The sequence below is a fragment of the Macrotis lagotis genome, chromosome 8 (genome assembly GCF_037893015.1).
Source record: "Macrotis lagotis isolate mMagLag1 chromosome 8, bilby.v1.9.chrom.fasta, whole genome shotgun sequence".
In the NCBI taxonomy this organism is placed as follows: Eukaryota; Metazoa; Chordata; class Mammalia; order Peramelemorphia; family Peramelidae; genus Macrotis; species Macrotis lagotis.
The window spans coordinates 146,283,483-146,302,573 of record NC_133665.1 but is presented as its reverse complement, the minus strand read 5'-3'; the positions used below and the strand labels follow the sequence as shown (position 1 = coordinate 146,302,573).

Sequence of the window (19,091 nt, the reverse complement as noted above, 5' to 3'; positions counted from 1 at the left end):
ATACCCAAAGAATCTCAAAATATGTATAATCTTTCTTCAACCTGAACTCCATGTTAGATCTACATAATCCTAGTGGTAAATCCCTTTGATGAGAAAACATCTGTGTTTTTTTTTTCTTATCTGAGTTGCTATCAGAGGGTGGTTGAACAGGGTTATGATAGATACATATAGATTTAGACATATCCGTCTATGTACATACGTGTGTATGTATAAATGTAAATAAATATCTTCTGGGGAAACTTGAATGATATATAGAAGATATTTTTAACAACAGCAAAAAGAAATAAGAAGAAATATTCCTATAAGGTGTTTCATTTTCCTAAGAATACACTGGTTTGATTTGAACAGTATAAAAGTACAGTGTGCCTTCAGAAAACTGAAAAATGACCTTGACTGACCCCAAACTTTCTATTAAATCAAAGGCTCATCTTTTCAATACTAATGTTTTACTGGTGATGCTAGATGATAAAAAGACGCAGAAAGTAACTTCCTCCAAAGAGGCAAAAATGAGTATCCCTCAGAGAGCAATGTGCAAGCACATGAGGTGACTAATATTAAAATATGTTGAACTTGATTGCATATGTAGAACCTATATCAAATTCCTTACTATCATAAGGAGGGGGAGTAGAAAAGTAGGGAGGTGGAAAAATGTGCAACTAAAAAAACTTAAAAAAAGATGATTGTTGAAAACTATCTTTGCATGTAATTAGGAAAAAATAGCATTAAAAAAAGAAACACATGAAGGCTATACCATAAAATTAGTGAAGACCTCCAATTAAGAACAGAAGGAAAATATCAAAGAATTGAATGTTTGAAAGAGTAGATGGTTTAGTCATATGAAAAGAACAAAGATGAAAGTCAGAATATTCTACTGGTGCTTCCATCCCAAAAGGACAAATGGAGGAAGGCTTTCAACCTAGTGAGTGACCCTCCTGAAGCAAATTTTTCGAAGAACACATATAAGAACTGAACATAGTCATGAATAAGTCACAGTCTATATTTATCAAGGGACATCCTGAATTGATGAAATTAAAGCTCTAGTAGAATAATTATGGTTGTAAATTTTCTGTATGAGGGGAAAAGGAAGGGAATAAACAATTATGTAACCCTCAATTTGGCATAATGCTTAGTATTTTAAACAAATATTTACTTCCAAAAGCAATCCTAGGAAGTAGGTGTTATTATTTATACCCCTTTACCTGAGGTATACAGAGATTAAGTCACTTTCTCAGATCAAGAAGCACCTATATTGTGATAAGTGCTGTGTTCTACCATGATATCATTTTTTAAATCAGTAGTAATTATTACAGGTCTTCATATACAAAATACTATACTTATTCTGGAAAGTGTCATTGTCATTTCCAAGCAATCATGAAAAGTTTGCATTCGTCAATGAGCATGCAAATTAACAATTATGTATTAAATCCCTGGCACATTGCTGACATTATCCTGCATGTAGGGGGGGGGATACAAAAAAAGAGGGGGAAAAGTCCCAGATTTCAAACAGTTCACAATCTAATAGGGGGGACAACAGGCAAACAATGATGTAAACAAGATAGGTAAGAGGATGAATTGATGATCATTCTAAGAGGGGAAGCATTAATATTGAGGGAAACGGGGGAGACTTCTTTTTTTTTAAAGGCTGCTCAAAGTTTATTAATTTCTGTTGAGAATAAAGTAAACGAAGTTACTGAGACTGCTGGAAAGCACATAGGTGATTCAGATAGTAAAAAAAAAAAACAGTGTGGTTTCTTTTATTTGATTTTTGGTGTTTTGCTTTTTGTTTTCCTTTTGAAAAAAACCACACAACACATCGCAACTACTTCTACACTTAAACAGCCTATCTATTCTAACGGAATAGGTGGGAGAGGAAAGGAGAGGGGGAAATGGGCTCTGATGCCTAGCACACTTCAGAAGCGGGAGGAGCAGCAAGGAGGGTTCTGCTGCTCATGCAGAAAGCCCAGTATTGGTTTTACTGGGCTCGAAGACATGCCGCTTCCTCATGGTCTCCTGAGCCAGGTCACAGGTGATCGTGCCTTGAGCAACCTGGAGAGTTCCTGAGTTCTTTGGGGATTCCAATACAGTTGTCATGAATGGATGATTCGACTTTCCGAAGAAGAAACTCGCCCACCAATGCCCTGGGTCTGATTTAGGAAGCCCTGGAGGGTGGGGGATCACTTCCCCAGAGTACTCAGCACTTCCACAGGAGCTGTTGCTGGAAGTGGAACTCAGATGCCTTCGGTAGTAATCATGGGCTGCTACAGGTGAACCGCTGGGCGGGATTGCTCTCATGTTGCTTGTCCTTCTTGTGATGATGCAAACCTTAGTGGCGGCTCCCGAGCAGCCCGGGTCAGGGCTGCGGGGCACCATCACGGGTGACCTGGCTCGGGGGAGAGGGGTGCCAGGCCACAGAGCCCATTTGTAAAGGAGATCACGGGAGGAGACTCCGCGGCAACGGAAAGTGCGAGAGTTCTTTGGGTTTTCTGGGGGAGACTTCTTAAAGAAGATGAACTTTCTTAAACATCTTCATTTTATGCAACTAGAGAGATGCAAAAATGTATTTAATCAATTTGTAGTCAAGGAACTTCATTCTAATTAATTTTAAAGTGTATTGTTTTAAATTTAATTTTTCCCACCAAAATTCTGCAATGAAAGTAAGGTGATGTAAGATTCTCATTTGACTGCTCAGAAGAACTGAGAAACTTAGGTAAAGATCAGAGAGATGGAGAGTGTCTTAGCCGGGACTCTAGCCTGGGAGTATCAATTCTGAGTCTAAGTGTTCTTTCCCTCATGAGACCTCTTTGCTATTTCATATTCTCTGAGTGAGATAGCCAGCACTTGGTAAGCATCACGTGAATTTAAACTAGTATTGATTTCCATTTATTATCATTAAAAATAGCTAGCCTTTATGTAGTTCCTTAATATCTATAAATTACTGTTATACATATTATCTTATTTGAACTCTGTCAGGTTAGTACCTATTTTTATTCCCTTTTTACAGATGATGAAACTCATTCTAATGAAATTAAATGACCTGCCTAATATCACATGTCTATTAGATTTGAGGCAGAATGTGAGTTTGGGTCTTTCTGCTTCTAAATTTAGCTCTCTATTCATTATACCTTTATTAAGTCACTGTTTTATGCATTCATAATTTGGAAAATGTGGATAGGTAAGTTGCATTTATTATGTCATAGTTCTCCAGTTGAAAGAGTTGACACTTTAACTCTTTTGGTCCAGGTCAATGGCCATAAATCAAAGCATAATGACTTCCAATCACTTGCAATGTTAGAATCAGTAGTAATATTCAGGCAGTGAGAGATGTCCTGGGCCAAAGACCCACATTCCCAAGAAAGGTATTTCCAAATGTCAATAAAATCTATCTAAGCTATCTACTTGGAGAAAGTACTTATTTTCTTTTGGTTCTAGCTCAGTACATGAGTGAGGTTAATGAGAGATATTAGATCAGAGGACAGTCATGTCACAGGAATAGAGAGAGGAGAAAAGACTAAAATGTGAAATAAATGATATGCTTTTTTTAGCCTTCTCATTTTGTATGTGTGTCACCAAGTTCTGTAGTACTTAATTAAGGTAATTAAATGTAATTTGAAGACAAGTTTCTTCTTTTTAGTGGTGGCATAGATCTTGTTAACAATTTAAGTTATCAACATAATGTGAAGACTAAATTGTCCCTAATTTATGAAATTGAAGAATGGGAAAATCAGTAGGAGAGTAGCCAAATATCAGGTGTCAGTAAAGTAAGAATGTTCAGTGGACAGTGGAGAATATCTGGGGAATACTAGAGCCACCTGAAGGAAGCTAAAGGGAACACAGAAACATTTTAGGAAATGGAGACTACAAAATTTCTAAGGAAGAATGACACTCATTAGCATTACCTCTGGAGAACTGAAATGAGCTGGAAACAGACATTTCAAATACACAGAGGGATCAAATACTCATATTCTATTTAAGAGGAAATACTTCATCTTTTCAGTAGAAACTAAACACCAATGCATATATCAGTTTTTCTAAAAGATCACCAATGTAGATACTCATGCTAATAGAGAATAAAGCATACTCTGATCCCATCTTATCCTCTGTAATAGTTGTAGCACTGTTTTACATGTCTATCCAAGGTTTCACTTTACAGGATCCAACCAGAGCATTGGATCTTTCCCTAGGTTTTAAAATATGAAATAAGTCTCAATACAGTACTCAGGTTTTCTATGTTAACCCTTGCTTTTATCAGACCACTGACTCATTTCCGTTTCATTTCCCAATCACACATTGCCTAAATTGTATCATTATTGATGCTTTTTTGCCCAAAAACATTTGATAAAAAAATTGATAACACCCTCCCCCCCATTTATACCCACTACCTGAGTCTCCATTGCCATTTGATTCACTTAGCAAAGTTTATTTTTCAAATGTTACAATCCTTCCTGATTCATAAGCATGTATCTAAACAATATTTTTTAAAATGAGCTTTTATTTCAGGAAGCAGCTTGGAATCATTGAAAAGTGATCTTTACTTTCTCAAATGCAATTTTTACCACTTCCTTGCTTTACCACTTCTAGATTCAGCTTATTGTTCTTCTTTAATGTTTGTCCAAGATATATGCATTGATGATCTACTTTGCTGGGTTTCCCATATAACTGTAAATCATAGATGTTTTAAAAATATACATTTAAAAATATTTATCATTTAATTTTTAAAAATTTCTATTTCTCTTCCTGTATGGGCACCTTCAGAATAATGTATGCAATGTGCTTCATAAATTTTGAAGTATGTTATTATTACTTTATTTTATTATTCTGAATTGTGCTAAATATACTATATTACTGTTAGTGTATTAATCACTTTAATATGTCCATTTCTTCTGAAAATAAAGATCAATTATCTGGCTTGTACATCAGCTAAGCAACTCCGACTCCCCAGATCAATATTTTATACCCTGGTCATTATTCTAAAGTCTCTTTTATTCTACTAAAATTTAATATTCATAAAAAATTAAGATCCTTGAGGACAGTTATTGTCTATCTTGTGTCTTTGTGCTTAGCATGGATCCTAACTTATTATGAATTCCTGCAAGTATTTATTTTTAAAAATTAAATTATAAGTTGACATTCCTTATATGACATTTGGATAGACTGGGGTTTTCTTTCTTATTATTCTTTCCTTCTTTCCTCTCTTCCTTCCCTCCTTCCCTCTGTCTTTTTTTCATTTCAATTAAAAACATTTAATAGAAATGGTTTCTGTTTCTGCACTCAAATTAAGTGTTCATTTAATGAATTTGGGAGCTCTCAAAACTGTAGTTTTTGCTCCTCATTTTTAGGGCAATTCTTATCCTTATCATTCCTTTATCATTATAATTATTTTTTCAATATACATTTTCTCCCCCCATATAGAAATTTATTTCTAATCTTTTGATTTTAAGCTGACAGGAGAAGCTATTTATATCTTATTTTAATAGAGTGATTAATTTTCTTCCCTCTGCTGATATTTTTCCTTTGATTAAAATATAAAAAAAATATGACACAGAACACAACAGTATAGACAGGGGTACAGGGAGAGCATTCTGGATTTAGAGTGAGGGGACCTGAAATTTTAAATTCTGGGCTTGCTACTTACTCCCTTCCTGATGTGAAAATAAGGGCATTGTTCTACATGGACACTCCCAACTTTAAATAAATTAATGGTATCTTTTCTATATTTTAGAAGACTAATTTATACTCCATGTTTAATTGTTTTTCCTACCAATCCACTCATTTTTGTGGATGCATAGACCCAAAGCTGCTTTTGTCCAAATAGGACAAATTTTTATCCCAAGAAAGAAATAGATATTTGCAATGTTTTGCCACCATTTCTCTGATCCAGAGCTTATCTCCTCTGTTTTATGCCAATGAAAAAAGAAAGCTTTTCTCTAAGGTAGAAAATTATGGACTGGGTTATCTTCCTGATTATATATAAATAGGAGAGATTTAGGAATCATTGGAAATTGGCACCAGAAAGGAAAATGATAGATTTCTCAGGAAGAAATTTCATTTTAGCGATTTCCTACAACCTGTTACATTCCAATTCATTTTCATGTCATGATATTACTTCCTAATGTCATGGTCCTCTTTGAGAATGAAGGACAAACAACTGCATTCCAGTTCTCAATTTAGCAATAATAATGGTGATTCAAGAAACCTGTATCATATAAAAGCAAACCATCTTCAGTCTATGAATTATGATGGGCCTTGCTGTTTCCATGGTTTCAGTTTGCTCTAATTGTAATACATTAGTAGCAACAAGAATTGGATGGCTTAAGTCATTTAGTTAATTAAACTCACACGTGGACTCTACCAAAGGAATCATGAATAAAATTAGCATTCACTGGAATGCATCTGTAAAAATGTGAAATGCATTATTACTGGAGAAGTGGGGGCAGCAGCATGTTCTAGTTGCATATTCATTCCATGTCTTTTACATCCTTTCATTTGTCCACTAGTGCCATATTTTATAATTTATTTTTAAAGTGCTCACTTGAATCAAGTATGACAGCACTGATCAATGAAACTTTTTTTTTTCTTTTTGCGTCAAACCAATTAAATTATCTGAGATTTCAACTGGAGGGGACTGGAGCAATTGGAACCTATAATGAATCTACTGTTTTTTAGCTAGCTCACTTAGTGCCTGAAAATAGGGGTTTGTAATGGGAAATGGCTTACACAGGCATCTGAAAGCTGCTGTCAATGTTGATGAGAGTCTGGTGGCTTTTCCATAAAGGAAAAATAAAATGAGCATGACTAGCAGATAAATAATAGCCTAATTCAAGATGAAAGGGATGGGCTTTCCTCTGTTACATGCTGCCTATAAATTTGGGGAATTGTTGCATCTGCCCTGTTACTAACCCATTAACAGCAGTGGTTCATGATCATTTGAACCTGCCTGGAGAAATTTGAGGTCTGTTCGTCTTATAAATGAAAGACTTTAAGATGACTTTCTTGCCTTATTATTGTCTGTAGCCTATGTTGAATCTTGAGATTTCTTACAGGCCCAGGTGTTTGCTTTTATCAGATACAATAGAGGAAGCACGAAGTATTAGTTCTCAAATGGGATTTCTGACAACTGTATGATTTTTGTTCCATCTGAAGAAGATATATTTCCTTAGAAAAGACAAAGAGGAGCTATAGAATGAAGGCTTAGCTGTCCTTTGCTGCCTAGAAAGTGTGGTAAATTTGGGGTCAAAAGACCCAAGTTTGAATCCTAATTTGGCTGCTTAATATAAGCCCACTCTTCTCTATAAAATGAAGTAGTTAAGCTAAATAACCACTGAGGTCCTTTCCAGTTCTAGTTTATTATGATTATTTATTTTTATTATATTCCCCGGTTCTCAAGCATATAATACTTTGAATAATTTCTTAGTTTAAATTCTTTATCAGATATTTATTGGATAACTATAAATTTTACCACTCCAAGCCTCCAATTACTTCTTTCTGCACTAAAGATAATAATCACTATCATGTATATTTGTATCTCTCTGCCCCACACTGAACTATAAGGGAAATAAAATGTAGGGTAGGTGCTGAACTATATTTCTCAAGACAATAAGTATTTATTAACTTCCTACTATTCTTGAGACACTAAGCACTACAGATACAGAGTTCCTCCTCAAAATGGTGATAAAATCACAGACTTGATTAAAAAACCTAAAAAGAAAACATAGACTTTATTTTACTTGCCTGATTGTGTTGGGAAAAAAGTTCTTTGCAAACTTTTGAGCATTGTAACACTGTAAAATATCATTATTCTTCTATTATTGTCATAATTATTACTACTTTTTATCTTCCTAAAATGTAAAATGAGGGCATTGATCTCGATGAACTCTAAGTTCACTTACAATTTTAAGTACATTTCTCCTGCCTTTTCATCATTTTACAAGCCTCTAATTTATTACCCAAAACATTTGTTCTTTTCCCACAAATCCCAAAGTGTTCATACCCAAGTCTGTTTTTGCCCAGATAAGAAATTATTATTTTTGCTTATTGTTTTTAATCTTTTATCATCATCATTACTAGAGTATAAACCATGTTATGCTATCAGTTGCATTGTGTGTGTGTCATTATTGCTAACATGTTTATGGTTTGATAATGTTATGACATATAATTTCCTTCCAAAAGAATTTATCTAAATCATAGACAAAATTAAATTAACTCAAAACTCATTTAAGCTAAATAACACCATATCCATGTTCATCCAATGTGACAACTTAAATGAGTTATATTTGACTTCTGTATCAGTGGTCTAAGAAGATCATCCTATTCTGTTCATTTGATTAAAAACAAATGATATCGTTATATCAATTTAATTCAATAAAGATATACTATTTTTAAAATCCTGTGACAGAAGAAAGAGGAAAGTAGTCATGGTTTTCAAAGAAGTTACCAGACAATTGGGGGGGGGGGGTGATGATACATGAAACATTTAAATAATAATAAGAGAATATAAAATTAAGTGTTGGGTAGGCTACGTGGTATAGTAAATAAAGCGTTGGGCCTGGGGTCAGGAATACCAGAGTTGAAATCTGATCTCAGACACTTACTAGCTCTGGGAGCCTAGACCAGCCTCTTAACCTTTTTGCCTCAGATTCCTCATCTGTTAAAATGAACTGGAGAAGGAAATGACAAAGCACTTTGCCAAGAATACTCCAAATGGGACTTGAAAAGTCAGAGACAACTAAAATGAATGAGCAACAATCGTGATAAAAAGATTAACTCATTAAAAATGATATGGTAAGTACTATAGGCATCCAAAGGAAGGAAGAATTCACTGTGATACATAATGGATTAATCCCAGTTCTTAGTGCTACCCTATAATTTGATGATAGATCTCCTGCAACAGTTTTCTGAATTTGTTCTTTTTTTTTTTTTTAGATTTTGCAAGGCAGGGGTTAAGTGGCTTGCCCAAGGCCACATGACTAGGTAATTATTAAGTGTCTGAGGCTGGATTTGAAATCAGGTACTCCTGACTCCAAGGCCAGTGCTCTATCCACTGTGCCACCTAGCCGCCCCTAGTTTTCTGAATTTGCAGATGACTTTAATTGGAAAGAGTTCTACTCTTCTTAGCTCAAGTCAAGGTAAGGAAAAAGAGGAGAAAATTCCAAAAAATGCAATCTAGGCAAGTTTAAGTCAGATTTTGTTAAGTTGAGGAGCCAGAATTCATATAACGCTATAGTAATAGATTTCTTCTTGGAATCTCTGAAATCATTTTATATTTATTGATAAGCATGTGATGGAAAGAATACTAAATATCTAACTAATTTTAAAGAATACTCCCCTTATTTCTAGATCCTTTGCTAGCTTCTAGAGAATTTTTCTTATATGGTAGGGATGAATTGGGTTTCTTCAGACTGAGTTTGTGCAAATGCATAGTGTAATGGGGGGGGGGGGTGCCTGGAAGATTCTTAAAAGTCAAGAATTTGAGGTGGAAACATAGGAATAATTCACAATTTGCACCATGTCTATATCACACACTAATATATACCAATGTTTAGTAATGGAAATGCTAGTGCCAATGGTCTTTAGCATGCAGTGAGACAGACTTACAGTAATCTTAATACTATTCCTGATTAGTATTCCCATTCTATTTCTTTGTGAAGATACTAGCAGCCTCTCATCAATGTAGAAAAGGAAATGGAAGCTTCATGGTGAAAATGAAATAGGAATTGAGATTTAGATCAGTAGAAAAAATTTAGATTCTGAGAGGAGAAATGGAAAAAATGCATTCCAAATGGAGACAGGCATGTTCAAGGTACCGTGAAAAGATGGGTCAAGGTGGAGAGAAGCAATTCTAGTTGGGGAGTAGAAAAAGTAAAATAAGTTATTAGTCAAGATAATAGTTCAACAGGCATTTATTAAGCACCTACTATGTACTAAGCACTATATAAGTATTAACAAAGAAAGGTTAAAAATAGTTCTACAAGGAAAGGTAAAAAATAATAATAATTCTTCCTGTCAATGGATGATATAATATGCAAATAACTATTACATACAAGATATATGCAGAATAAATTGAAGATGATCTCAGAAGAAATGCAATAAAATTAAGGGAGGCTTGGATTAACAAAAGGTTAATCCAAGTCAAGAAGCCAGGAGTTATGAGAAGGAAAAAAGTTCCAGACATAGCAGACAGGCAAAAAAATAAAACAATCCAGGATCAAGACAGAGAAAATTTGCGGGGTGGGGTATTTATTTAGTTTCATATTGCTATAATTTTCTTGTAAAAGTAAACATAAACCCCACCCAAAGACCGAGAAACCTCAAGAAAAAATATAGTGAGAGAAAAAAAAAGTGAACTCTAGTCTGTGTTCAGTTACCATAAACTCTGACTCTGGGATGGATCACATTCTTTATCAAAAGTCGGCCAGAGAAATTCAATAATTTATTCCATTAGTTACTATTGCTAACTGTATTTCCCTCCATCTTATTCCTCCCCACCCCCATGTATTCTATTCTCTTTCTTCTTTCACCCTGTCCCTCCTCAAAACTGTGTTATATCTGACTGTCCTCTCCCTTGATCTTCCCTCTCTTCTATCATGGATTATGCCCCCTCCTCTTGTCCCCTTCCTTCCATCCCTTTTTTCTCTTTTTTCCTTTAGAATAATATGTATTTCTATACCCTTTTGAGTATGTATATTATTTCCTCTCTGAGACACTTCCAATGAGAATAAAGACTCACTCATTCCCCCTCACCTTCTCCCCTTCTACTCCAATACAAAAGCTTTTTATTGCATCTTTTACATGAAATACCTTAGCACACTCTATCTCTCCTTTCCCTTTCTTCCAGTATATTCCTTTCTCTCCCATTGACTCCATCATTATAATATATGTTTATATTCAACTCCCTGTACCTTCTAACTGTTCTAATAAATGAGAAGGTTCATGAGTTATCAGTATCATCTTCCCATGAAGGAATACATGCAGTTCAGCATCATTAAATCCCTCATTATTTGCCCTTCCTCTGCACCCTCTCTGTGTTTCACATGAGTCCTGTACATGATCAAACATTTCCTTCCACTCTGATCATTTCATCAGGAAAGTTTGAAATTCCCCTATATCATTGAATATCCTTTTTCCCCTGAAAGAGGATTTTCGTTTTTGCTGGATGATTGATTCTTAGCTGCATTCCAAACTCTTTTGCCTTCTGGAATATTATATTACAAGCCCTAGGAGCCCTTAATATAGATGCTGATAAATCCTATATAATCCTGTAGAGCTAATTGTAGCACCACAATACTTGTGTTGTTTCTTTCTGATAGCTTGTAATATTTTCTCTTTAACTTGGAAGTTCTGGAATTTGACCATAATATTCCTTGGAGTTTTTATTTTTGGATCTCATTCAGGAGGTGATTGGTGGATTCCCTCAATTTCTATTTTATCCTCTGCTTCTAAGATATCAGGGCAGATTTCTTGGGGAATTTCTTTAAAAATGAATTCAGGATTCTTTTCCTGGCATGACTTTCAAGTAGCCCAGTAATTTTTAAATTACCTCTTCTGAATCTGTTTCCTGAGTCAGTTTTTTTCCAATGAGATATTTCACAATTTCTTCTAGTGTTTCATTTTTATTGTGTTTTATTATTACTTTATTTCTCACTAATTCTTAATTTTTCCTTAACTCCATTCCACATTTGAAGAAGCTATTTTCTTCAGAGAGCTTTCTTATCTCCTTTTCCATCTAACCAATGTTGCTTTTTAAGGTATTCTCCTCCACTTGATCTTTTGGATTGCTTTTTCCATTTGACCTAAATTATTTTTAAGATGCTAGTTTCTTCAGTATTTTTTGTAATTACTTCACCATGCTAACTTGGTTTTCAAGATTTTCCTGCATGACTCTCATGTCTCTTCCCAATTTTTCCTCTACCTCCCTTACTTGATTTTCAAAATCTTTGAGCTCTACCACAACCTGAGACCAATTCCTATTTTTCTTGGAGACTTTGGATACAGGAGCTTTGACTTTTTCATCTTCTGAGTGTGTTTTTTGATCATCCATAGGACCAAAGTAATTGTCTACAGTCAGGTTCTTTTTTTTTCTGTTGTTTGCTCATTTCCCCAACCTCTGACCTATGCACTTTCTCAAGCAGGGAACCTCAAGTCCTTCCAGGTCTTATGAGAAGCTCTGACTGCTTTCCTGGCCTGGACTTTGGTCTATGGAGGACCACAGGCTCTCCCCTCTGTCTTGTAACTGTGAGGAAGGTCCCTGTTCTGCTATGCTAGTATGGGGGACCAAATTGGGGCCTGGATCTGAGAATGGAAAAGCAGCATAGCCCTGTCCCAGTGATGACAGAGAGATCTCAACAGTCTACCCAACCCCAATTCCTTCTGTGGAAAGAGCGCTCTGGAAGCAGCTACTAAATGGATCTGCAGGCCTGTATCTGGCTCCTGAGACCAGGGCTTGACTCAGGCCTGCATTGACCTGGGCTCCATGCTCACTCTGGTGTGGCAGAGCTTTTCTGCTGACTTTCCAAGTTGTTCTTGACAATCCCTGGACTGAAAGGTCTAGAAATCACCCCTGTTGCCTTGGACACAGTTGCCCCAGGGATGCAATCACCCCATGGGTTGTTTCTGGAAAATTGGAGCTGTTTTATTTTCAGTTTTGCTGTGGCCCTTTCCAACCCTGGTGGAACAGACCTTTCCTGTGGATCTTCCAAGTAGTCTTGGGGCAGAAAGTTGTTTCTCTGAGTCTTACTGTGAGTTCAACCACTCTAGAATTTGATTAGAGTCATACTTTTAAGGCATTTGTAATAGTCTAAGGGGAGAGCTTCTGGAAATTCCTGCCTATATTTTGCCATCTTGGCTCTGCCCCCAGATTATTTGGCTGGAGGAATATCAAGGAACCTAGTTTTACTGAATTGCAGAGTATCTAAACATTGGAAATCCAGGAAGGGACCAGATTATGAAAAATTTAAGAACCAAACAGTTCTATTTAATTTAAAGGTTGTAGAGAGTCACTGCAATTTATTGAATGGGATGATGGCATAATCAGACTAAGTAGAGCTGTGAATTTATCCAAGCATGCTGGAGAGCAATTTGGAACTGTGCCCAAAGGAATATAAAACTGTGAATATCCTTTGATCTAGCAATACCACAACAGGTCTTCATCCCAAAGAAATCATAAAAAAAGGGGAAAAGATGCACATGCAAAAATATATCAACTCTTCTTTTTTGTTGTTATGGAAAAGAATTGGAAAATGAGTGGATGCCCATCAATTGGAGAATGGATGGACAACTTGGGGTACATTAATATAATGGAAGACTATTATTCCATTAGAAAACATAAGTGGGTGAATTTCAGAAAAATCTGGAAAAACTTACATGAACTGATACTGAATGAAGTGAGCAGAACCACACAGTAATATCAATATTGTATGATGAGCTACTATGTTATATTAACTTTTCTTGGTAATATCATGATCAAAGAAAATTCTAAAAGACTCATGATGGAAAATGCTATTCACAACCAGATCAAAAACTATGGAGTATGAATGCAGATCAAAACAAACTATTTTTACTTTTTTTCTTTTTTTTCTTTCTTGTGGTTTCCCCTTTTTATTCTGATTCTTCTTTCACAATATGACTAATATGAAAATATGTGTAGCATGATAGTTCAGGTATTAACTATATTAGATTACTTGCTGTCTAGGGGAGGGAGGAGAAAATTTTACAAATTGAATGTTGAAAACTATCTTTACATGTAATTATAAAAATATAATTTTTTTGCATTTTATTTTATTTTAATTGATATTTTATTTTTCCAAATATGTGTTATGAAAGTTTTTTCAACACTCATCCATATGCACATACTTTTTGTTCACTTTCTCTGAGAGTTTTCTCAGTCATCTCCATCCAGGAACATAAGAAGATTCAGAATAAATTCTCAAATCTATCTAGATTGTTTATCTCACATAAGAGAATAAGACATCAAGGTAATGAGATCCAGTGTAGATGTGAATCTTTTGAGGACAGGGAGACATTTCAGAATATGAAACTACTTTGGGAAGCTATAGTCTCACACTGGAGAGGTACCATCCACCCTCCCTTCTCACTCCCATCCCCTCAGGGACAGTCAGGTTAGCATTGCATATACATATTTTTGATACTCATGTTTACAGATATTACAGATAATCATGTTTACATTTTTAGTATGAGGAATTAGGATTTAGAGAAAGAGATACAGAAGAGATAATTTTTATAGTGTTCATCAGATTCTAAAAGGGTTTTTTGCTTTCTTTTGTTTTTCTTGCTCTTAAAAAATTAAATTTTAAAAAAGAAAAAAGAAAGCAAGTGGAGAATGGGCCAGAGTGGATTCTCTATGCAATATGGAAATTAGAGGAGGAGATTGTGATTTAGTTCTTGCATCCCATATATTTATAGAAATCCCTTGCCTTGAAAAATAAAGTCAATTAACTTATTTTTGAAGTTGATTAGCAGGTAACCTACCCTTTGAATTTCAGATAATGAGGTTCGCTTAATTTGTTTAAGTTAAATAATGGTTTGAATAGGGAAAGGTATTAGATTTTTGACTACATTGGTATAGTGAACTCAAGAAAAAGGAAATCTTTTCTATAAATGCAGTGTGGCCTCATGATGAATACAAAGAACCATCTTAATGTAAACAAACAAACAGTAAATATTAGCTAAACTCAGATTTATTTTTCCTATTGTTTGTCTTTTTACTCGAAGAGGGACATGACATAAAGGGAGATAATGTCATGACAAGCATGTGAATTGGATTTAAGTAAGGCATTTTGAATGAGTAAATCCAACCCCACTTTCTCCTCTGGAGCCATCTGGGTTTCAGTGGCCAGACATAAATCAAAAGAACTGAATGGGAGACCATCAGGGATAAGTGACTCAGATAGCAAAGCTCAGTAATTTAATGCAGTAGTGAATTTTAAGAAAACAAAATGAAGGAAACAGTTCCCTCCCTAAAACAGAGAAGTCGGAGACTAAAGCTCCAGAAGACCATACATAGTCCATTTGCTATGGTAGTCATGCTTTTTTTTTTTAAGTTTTATGTGATTTCCCTCTCCCTTTTATTATAAGGGAAAGTTTAGGTACTAGGTTTGATAGGTGATATCTTAGTAAATGACAAATGACTGTGATGAAAAAAAAATGAGGGGGAAATGTTGGGGGAGGATAGAGACAGAGAGAGAAGAGAAAGGATGGAAGGTTGAAAGGAAGAAAGAGAAGAAAGAGAAAAAGAGGAGAAAGGGAGGGAGGCCAGGAGGGAGAAAAAAGGAGAAAGAAAAAGGAAAGATAAAGGAAGGAAGGGAGGAAGGAAGGAAGGAAGGAAGGAAGGAAGGAAGGAAGGAAGGAAGGAAGGAAAAAAGAAAAAAGAAAGAGAAAAAGAAAAAGAAGGAAGGAAGAGTGTAAGGGAGGGAAGAAGGAAGGAGGGAAGGAAGGAAGGAAGGAAGGAAGGAAGGAAGGAAGGAAGGAAGGAAGGAAGGAAGGAAGGAAGGAAGGAAGGAAGGAAGGAAGGAAGGAAGGAAAGAAGGAGGGAAGGAAGGAAGGCTGGATACTGAAATACAGCATAAGAGGAGAATATAAATTTGCTGAAGAAAGTGAGGATAAGGAAGATTTATTTATTTTATTTTATTTTATTCTATTTTATTTTATTATTTTATTTTATTTTAATTTAATTTAATTTAATTTAATTTAATTTCCTCAAAGTGAGAGTGGGGAAGCAGCAGAAGAACTATTTTTAGGAATGAGTTGGGGAGAGGTCAAAAGTTCCAAAAACTATAGAAAATCTAGAGGTATGAAATGAATACCTGCAAAAGGCCACTTAGTGGTGTTTAGGGACCTTCAAAAATACAATTTATTTCTCTTGTAGGAAACATACTTTACTGGTAAGAGTGGAATAGGAAATGTTTTGTTGTGTGTGGATTAGATTAATCCCGGGGATATTTGGGATTTCTGCTCTGTTGTATTCCTTTTGACTCCCTTTAGCTCCTAGTGTTTCTTGGATTCCTGGTACTCTCCAGTGTGACACTATAGCTTCCCAAAGTAGTTTCATATTCTGAAATTTCTCCCTGTCCTCAAAAGATTCACATCTACACTGGATCTCATTTACCTTGATGTCTTATTCTCTTCAATGAGATAAACAATCAAGATAGATTTGTGAATTTATTCTGAATCTTCTTATGTTCCTGCATGGAGATGACTGAGAAACATCTCAGAGAAAGTGAACACAAAGTATTCAAAGATAAAGGACTGTAAAGCCTTTATTGTGGTAATTTAGTTTTCTCAGACTTTTGTTACTTGAGGTGATGTCCAAAGAGATGGTAATTCTAGCAACAATGATTTGAAGAGAGGATGAGGAGGATTTGTGGTCACTAACTTCTCAATCACTCAATAGTCAAAAAGGATCACAGTCCTATAGATCTAGAGGGAAAAAAACCTCAGATTTGTTCCTAGTCCTACCTTTTCCTAAAGATAACTCAATAAATATGTCAGTGTTTAAAGCACCAGACCTGGAATAGACAAGAACTGAGTTCAATATCAGCTCAGGTACTAGTCATGTGACTCTAGGGAATCCTCTCTGTCTAGTCATGTGTCTGCTTCAGTTTTCATATTTGTAAAATGGGGTTAAGGAATGCCCCTGTCTGGCATTCAGGATTATTTTGAAATTAAGATGAGAAACTATTTTTAAAAATCTCTGCAAACCTTAACACACTAAATAAATGTTATTGTCAGTATCATTGCTTTTCCTTTTCTTATCATTTTAAATATGAAGACACTGTCCCAAGTGAAGTTAAGTGATTTGTTCAAGGTCACACATATAATAAGCATTAAAGATAAAATTGGAATCCACATTCTCTAACTAAAATTACTTGTTTTTGTCTTTCCATTATGCTGTCCCAGATTATTTCCTATGAGATTATTTGAAGCCCTAAGTTAAATTGTGTATATAAACTTCAAAAAAAATAGACTTTAGTTGTGCTAAAAGTGAAATTAAATAGGGCTGTTTCCCATAATATACCAGTCCTTAAACATTTAGGAAGACTCTTACTCTGCCTGTGGAAAAGTCTTATGCAGAATACAAAATTCAAGGAAGAAAGCAAATTGTCTGATGTTGATCTGCCTGGTCAATAATAGGTATAATAATTTACCATCTTTGACTAAAGTACAAAGTTCTCTAATAATAATAATAATAATAATAATAATAATAATAATAATAATAATAATAATAATAATAATAATAACAAAAACAACAAACATTTCCCATTACCTTTTAATCTGCTTAGAACTTTGATCTTAAACACTCTCTTAGTTTATATGACTTTCTTTAACTGCTGTAGAAGGCATTACAACTGCTGAATCTACACTCATAAAACCATATAAAGAAAAAAGTTGGCTTGAATATTTTCTCATCTTGGATGAACCAATCTTTTTACTATATTTTATTTTTTATTTATTTTTGAACATTACAATTTTTCCCCTAATTTTGCTTCTCTACCCCTACCCCCCATAGAAGGCAGTCTGATAGTCTTTATATTGTTTCCATGCTATACATTGATCTAAGTTGAATGTGATGAGAGAGAAATCATACCCTTAAGGAAAAAAATAAAATAAGAGAGATAGCAAATTACATAGTAAGTTTTTTTTTTAATTAAAGGTAATAGTCTTTAGGTTTTGTTCACACTCCACAATTCTTTCTCAGGATACAGATGATATTCTCCATTGCAGAAATGCCAAAACTATCCCTGATTATTGCACTGATGGAATGAGCAAGTCCATTAAGATTGATTATGACCTCCATGTTGCTATTAGAGTGCACAATGTTCTGGTTCTGCTCATCTCTCTCAGTATCAGTTTATATAACTCTTTCCAGGCTTCTCTGAATTCCCATCCCTCCTGGGTTCTAAAAGAACAATAGTGTTCCATGACTATATACATATTACCCCAGTTTGTTCATGATTTTATATATATATATATATATATATATATCACAGTTTGTTCAATCATTCTCCAGTTGATTTCCAGATTTCCAATTCTTTGCCACCACAGAGCTACTATGAATATTTTTGTAAAAGTGATGTTTTTACCCTTTTTCATGATCTCTTCAGGTTATAGCCCCAGTAGTAGGATTGCTGGGTCAAAGGGTATGCACATTTTTGTTGCCCTTTGAGCATAATTCCAAATTGCTCTCCAGAAAGGTTCCACCAACAATGAATTAGTGTCCTAGATTTCCCACATCCCTTCCATAATTGATCATTTTCCCTTCTGGTCATATTGGCCAGTCTGAGAGGTATGAGATGGTACCTCAGAGATGCTTTAATTTGCATTTCTCTAATAAGTAATGATTTAGGGAATTTTTTCATATGACTATGGATTGCTTTGATTTCCTCATCTGTAACTTGCCTTTGCATATCCTTTGACCATTTGTCAATTGAGGAATGGCTTGTTTTTTTTTTAATTTGACTCAATTCTCTGTATATTTTAGAAAAAGTCCTTTATCAGAAATATTAGTTATAAAGATTCTTTCCCAGTTTACTACATTTCTTTTGATGTTGGTTACAGTGGTTTTGTCTGTGAAAAAGTTTTTTTTTTAAATTTTATGTAATCAAAATCATCTGGTTTGTTTTTAGTGATGTTCTCCATCTCTTCCTTGGTCATAAACTGTTTACTTTTCCATAGATCTGACAGATTAACTGTTCCTTGATTTCCTAGTTTGCTTATAATATTGTCTTTTATGTCTAAATCCTGTATACATTTTGATCTTATCTTGGATCTTATCTTTATTGGTCTAATTCAAGTTTCATACTAACTTGCAATTTTCTCAACAGTTTTTATCAAGGAGAGCTTTTATCCCCAAAGTGAACTCTTGGTTCATCAAACAGCTGATAACTATAATCATTTCCTGCTATCTCTTTTGCACATAGTCTATTCCACTGATCCACCACTGTATTTCTTACCCAATACCAGATAGTTATGGTGGCTGATGCAATAAGATAATTTTATATCTGGTAGGGCTAAGCCAATTTTTGTATTTTTCTCATTGAATCCCTAGAAATTCTTGACTTTTTATTTCTCCATATGAATTT

The 19,091-nt window shown here is 34.8% G+C and overlaps 2 protein-coding genes across 4 annotated transcripts in view; one reads left to right on the top strand and one right to left on the bottom strand.

Annotated features, from left to right (window-relative positions):
• Positions 1–19,091, top strand: part of GRM7 (glutamate metabotropic receptor 7) — a 1,085,204-nt gene that overhangs the window by 858,746 nt on the left and 207,367 nt on the right. The gene's annotated exons all lie outside the window — the stretch shown is intronic.
• LOC141494991 (pancreatic progenitor cell differentiation and proliferation factor-like) lies at positions 1,948–2,292 on the bottom strand. Its single transcript, XM_074196073.1, has one exon. It carries the CDS (start codon positions 2,290–2,292, stop codon positions 1,948–1,950), a length of 345 nt encoding a protein of 114 aa, XP_074052174.1.

What these genes read in the sequence shown, in the direction of transcription:
- LOC141494991 (XM_074196073.1), bottom strand. Translation starts at nt 2,292, where the DNA reads ATGAGAGCAATCCCGCCCAGCGGTTCACCTGTAGCAGCCCATGATTAC.